Source organism: Benincasa hispida, chromosome 9 (assembly GCF_009727055.1).
Source record: "Benincasa hispida cultivar B227 chromosome 9, ASM972705v1, whole genome shotgun sequence".
NCBI classification, from domain to species: Eukaryota; Viridiplantae; Streptophyta; class Magnoliopsida; order Cucurbitales; family Cucurbitaceae; genus Benincasa; species Benincasa hispida.
Genome location: NC_052357.1, coordinates 35,814,535 through 35,819,811, shown reverse-complemented (window position 1 = coordinate 35,819,811; position 5,277 = coordinate 35,814,535). Strand labels below are relative to the sequence as shown.

General features: G+C 31.0%; 1 protein-coding gene across 1 annotated transcript; it reads right to left on the bottom strand.

The window, feature by feature from the left end:
• Nucleotides 1–4,143: 4,143 nt before the first annotated feature.
• Nucleotides 4,144–4,596, bottom strand: LOC120084695 (S-protein homolog 1-like). Its single transcript, XM_039040505.1, has one exon. The coding sequence runs from the start codon at nucleotides 4,594–4,596 to the stop codon at nucleotides 4,144–4,146; it is 453 nt and encodes a 150-aa protein (XP_038896433.1).
• Nucleotides 4,597–5,277: the final 681 nt, after the last annotated feature.

Sequence of the window (5,277 nt, the reverse complement as noted above, 5' to 3'; positions counted from 1 at the left end):
TGAAGCTTTTTTACATTTCACAAATGTCATGAGATGTAGTATATAATATTGGAATTCTATCATTAATAGACTTCAACGACTATAAATAAATCTCAATTTACGTAACTGAATGAAATTTAGAAAGTGTCACAGTTAAGGCATTATCGATACTGTAAAAGTGACATTATTGATGTTTTTGTGATAGACTTTTTATGTCAATATAGAGGTTTAATTGACAGAAAAAGTCAACTTTTGGATCATTCATTAATATTAATAAATTGTCATAAAAATGTTACCATGATAGGTAATAACTATCAACAAATGCTTTTTGTTGTCTGGATTGAAAAGTCATGTAACAATCAACAATAACTAATTTTTCATGTGTCATCTATACACTTTCCTTGATGGTGGATTCAAAGACTAAAAAAAGTCAAGAAATGTGTTTGTGACAAATTTTTAGTCATGAAAACTCATTTTTCTTGTAGTGGATATAGCCTAACTCTCTCGGATTCAAACAATGTCACATAGAAGATATAAAACTTGTCTACCATGTACACGAGTTCACTCACAACATATTATTAAATTAAAACAAAATCCAAAAATACTTTTACTATAACAAATATAAATTTTAGAAATGCAACTTTGATGTCGTAATTTACTATTTTTCTTTATAATACATCTATATTGAAATGAATAATACATAGAGCTGAAACATTCAGATGCTCAAGAAATGCCTTTTATCATGGATTCATAATAAAAAATAATAATTTAATAAAGTATAGAATTAGCCTTCAAGTAATTGGCCAATTATTATTTATAACCAATTACTTCCAAACTTTTAATTTGCCGAACTAAAGAAACAAATCCAATACTTTTAAAGTCTTTTTCATTGACTTTTTAACAGTTTAAAAACTTTTTTTTCACTTAAAAATAATTATTTAAATACTTACTAAGTCCAAATATATCGTTAGTCTATATTAAAAGTCGTAATTATAATAATTGGTAAATTTTTCTTGTTGATATATTTATACATTCATATCAATATGACAAACATTTTCCTTGAAATAAAACAAAAATGCAGTAAATTTCTTTTTCAATCCAAAAATATAAACAGGACCAAAGATTTTACTTCTAGATCCTTGAAGGGATAGATATATACAGTTTTAGAAATAAGAGGTAAAATCTCTTTGAGAAATAAACATCTAATTAATATTTTATTGTTCTCATATTTAGAAACATTCTCTAAGCTTCAGTAGAAAAAAAATCATATTTTTAGTTTCCCTGGTTTTAATTAAAAAATGATATTACAACTTCGATTCAGCCCCGGCATTCCCCTGCGACCTGGCTACGTCATCCTCACTTGCCTTGAATGCTTCTAGAAGTGAAAGTTGTCCACACAAACCAACACGGGTTCTTTCAGCATGCTAAGCACGCTTAACTTTGGAGTTCTTATGATTAAGCCAACGAAAAGGAAGGTGCACCTTGTTGGTATAGGTAGTAACTTTCAATTCTTTTATCCCTTTCTCAATCGTACTTTCATGTCTTTAGGATCCCTCTCATTCGGATGTGATATCGGTTCATTCATGTACCCCTCCTCGAGTCGTTACATGTCCACCAGTTTTCGCTTGGTTCGTCCCCAAACCACATCTTACTAGGAGAGGTTCCGCTTTGATACACAATCTCTTACATACGCATAGTTATGCATATACCTCTTTCGTATACACATAACCCACTTAATGTGTACCTCTTTTGTACACATGGTTACATATACACCTCTTTCGTATACACATAACTCACTGAATATGTACCTCTTTCGTACATCTAGTTATGTATATACCTCTTTCGTATACACATAACCTACTGAATATGTACCTCTTTCGTACATAACTCCCACGGAATATGTACCTCTTTCGTACATCTAGTTATGTATACACCTCTTTCGTATACATATAACCTACTGAATATGTACCTCTTTCGTACATCTAGTTATGTATACACCTCTTTCGTATACACATAATCCACAGAGTATGTACCTCTTTCGTACATCTAGTTATGTATACACCTCTTTCGTATACACATAACCCACTGAGTATGTACCTCTTTTGTACACCTCAGTATCCTCTAGGTATGTATCACTTTCATACACATCAGCCCTAGTACGTCTCTTTCATATACTAGCGCCTTTAGACGTGCATCACTTTCATGCAGTCACATAGTCTGGAAAGGAAAAGAGATAGCATCTAATTTCATATTACATATAACATTCACCTAATCATGCATCATCTAAAATCTCCTGATCAAGGTCAGGCTAGTTAACCTCAACATACCTAATTAATTTAGTATTAATGGATCCACCCTAGTACATCACTTTCATGCACTAACTCATGTAACAATCAAACATTTAAAATTTCATATAATACATCATATAACTTACACACTTTCATAATAAATCACATCAACAAGCACATAAAAAAATAATGCTCCAACTTTCACCTAACTTTAAGACATTTCCGTAGTAGTGTCGCTTAACTCATAATTTAGGGTCATGTCCAATTGTCCTTTTAATATATTCCATAAAATTCTAAATCATGCTCATACATTAATATGCTTCAGTCATATTATCACATGCTCATATATCTTATCTAAACAGTCTATTAAATCTCAGAGACAAAAATATCCTTGTAACTAGTCTTACAATCCTCAACATCGACAGATCAAATACAACCATATGGAATCACATACCATCTCATGCTAGCATTCAAGTGTCTGTGTGCACAAGTAAATCTTTCAGATCTCATACCAGAACATACATTGGTCATACTATACTATCAGTCCATCATGCTTTCATTCTGCCATATCATTCATTTATCATGCTAGCATACATCTAATGCCTAACCCGTGGGCAGTTCCAGAAGTAAGATTATTTACCTCAAATTAAGCCTAAGTTGCAAGCAATTTAATCTTCTTTCTCGCTTAGATGAATCTTGAATCAAGCCCCAAAATATAGCTTGTTCCAAAACTGCCTTCGATCTCTCAAACAAATGCCTCAATCAAAACGTTGCTTGGTCCAAAAGTAGTTTCGAATTTAAGTTCGTTTGCGAACCCAACTTAATCCTTCGCAATGCCTGACAACACACTTCTACCTTAAAATTTCACCAGTGCTCGAATCTTTCCTAAGGTCCAAAATTCTGGCGATTGGCCACGGGTTCCGGTTGCTATAATAGGCTGAAGAAGAGATCGCCGACCAGACATGAAAAGCCAAGCAAGGATAGCTGGAGCGGCGACAAGGGTCTCGGATGGTGGAAGAAGAAATTGAGAGGGGGGGGGAGGTACCGGCGGGTGCGTGAGGAAGAAAGGGAAAGAGGGTTTTAATACTAATAATAATAATAATAATAATAATAATAATAATAATAATAAAACAAAAAAAAGTAAATAAATATAATTACATTTAATTCCTTTCCGTTTTATACTATTAAATTCCTTTCTGTTTCAAAAGAAAATTAATTCCTGCCATTAATTTTCAAATTGAATTTCAAATTAAATAATTTCACGTCAACGATTAAATTCTCGCACTTACACTTGAAGTCCAAAATTCCAAAAATGCCCTCCAACTAATAACAATTACTTAAATTTCAAATAATAAAGTCACTGAAATTACATTATTACTAAAAAATGTGCGGGATGTTACAATTCATATAAGATCTTTCACTCCCCCCAAATTTTGGAAAAAATAAAAAAAAAATAATAAAACTAGTTATCAAATACACATTTCCATCTCAAATAATTAAAAAAATAAAATAAAATAAAGCGTCTGTTACAAATATAACAAGCAAATCTAATGTATTACAAATATTGTAAAATTTAGATTTTGCTTTTGAAGTTTATGAGTGGTTGATCATATTACTAATAAGAGTTTATCAATGATAAAGTCTATAATTGATAGAATTTACTATACTTTTAATTCTTTTAAAATGCTACTATACACTTATTTATTATCCTTAAAAGTATTATCCAATGTAATTACCTGCAAATAAAAATACTTCCTCAACCCAAATCGAGTTTCTTTACTAAACTTCAAATGGATGTATATTATTTCTCATTTTGTTGGATATACATCAAAAACAGAACAACAAAATGAATTAATAACTTAAAAGCATATTTAATTTATCTAGTAGAGATCCATTTGTGAACAAACTCATCAACATTAGCCGGCATGTTTCTCAAATAAATTCCATCATCTTTAGCCGTCCAAATACAAGTACCTTGAGTCCCACACCTATCACGGAGCCAGGTGCTTTTGGACTCGGGCCAAAAGACTTCAAAAGAAACATACGCATCTGGCTTCTCCAATTTGCACCAAAACAGGGTTGTTTCCCAAAAGTTCACATTAAAGTTCCATTGGTAATCATCTCCATGGTTAACCAAATGGTGATACCCCAAATCATCGTCCTTCGACTGGCAGTGCACAACCATATCGAATTTGCTTAGTCCATTTACTATGTGAATGTAATACCTCGAAACCGCCGGTGGAGGTAACGTCAGCCTCAAAATCTGATCAGCACCGACCAAGGCTGCTGTGATGAGCCACAAAAACAACACATTCCTGAATTGGATCATTTTTAAGCAAACTTTTGTTTATCTATCTTTGATGTTGTACATGTATGTGAATAAACATTCGTACTTATAGCACAAGCAAGAAATTGAAGTAATGCAATGATATGGTTTTAGGTTTTTTTTTTTAAAAAAAATTAATATTCTGCCTATTTTGTTATTCAACATAATTTTCCTTTTCAATTAGTAAATTGTAACCTTCCATTAATTAGGATGACATTCATTGGATAGAGAATATTTTATTACATTTACGTCATTGGTCTATGAATATGGCCTACAATCCGAAAGTATTTTTGTTAATATTTAATTTGACTTCAATTTAAATTACGCCAAATACATGAACATGACACAACTAATATATTATAAAACAATACATTAATATGACTGAATAAGAATTCAAATTAGGTTTATAAATAATAACAAAGTATGCAAACACAATTTTACTAGTAAATTTGATACATCAATTATAAAATATTGTAGATAGATTATAATATTTTGCTATTACTTATAAATATTTAAAATAATTTTTCGACAAAATTGAAAATTAAATTTGTTTTCAATATCAGTTGCATTAAATATTTGTATGACAAGACGTTGGTTCACAACGAAGAAGATTTTTTTAGTATTTATTTTCTTGAGGTCAGCTACATGAACCATTTTAATTAAATAGGATTAGTTTTTATTATT

Bases quoted from the DNA above. Each gene is read 5' to 3' on its own strand.
- LOC120084695 (XM_039040505.1), bottom strand. From the start codon at position 4,596: ATGATCCAATTCAGGAATGTGTTGTTTTTGTGGCTCATCACAGCAGCC.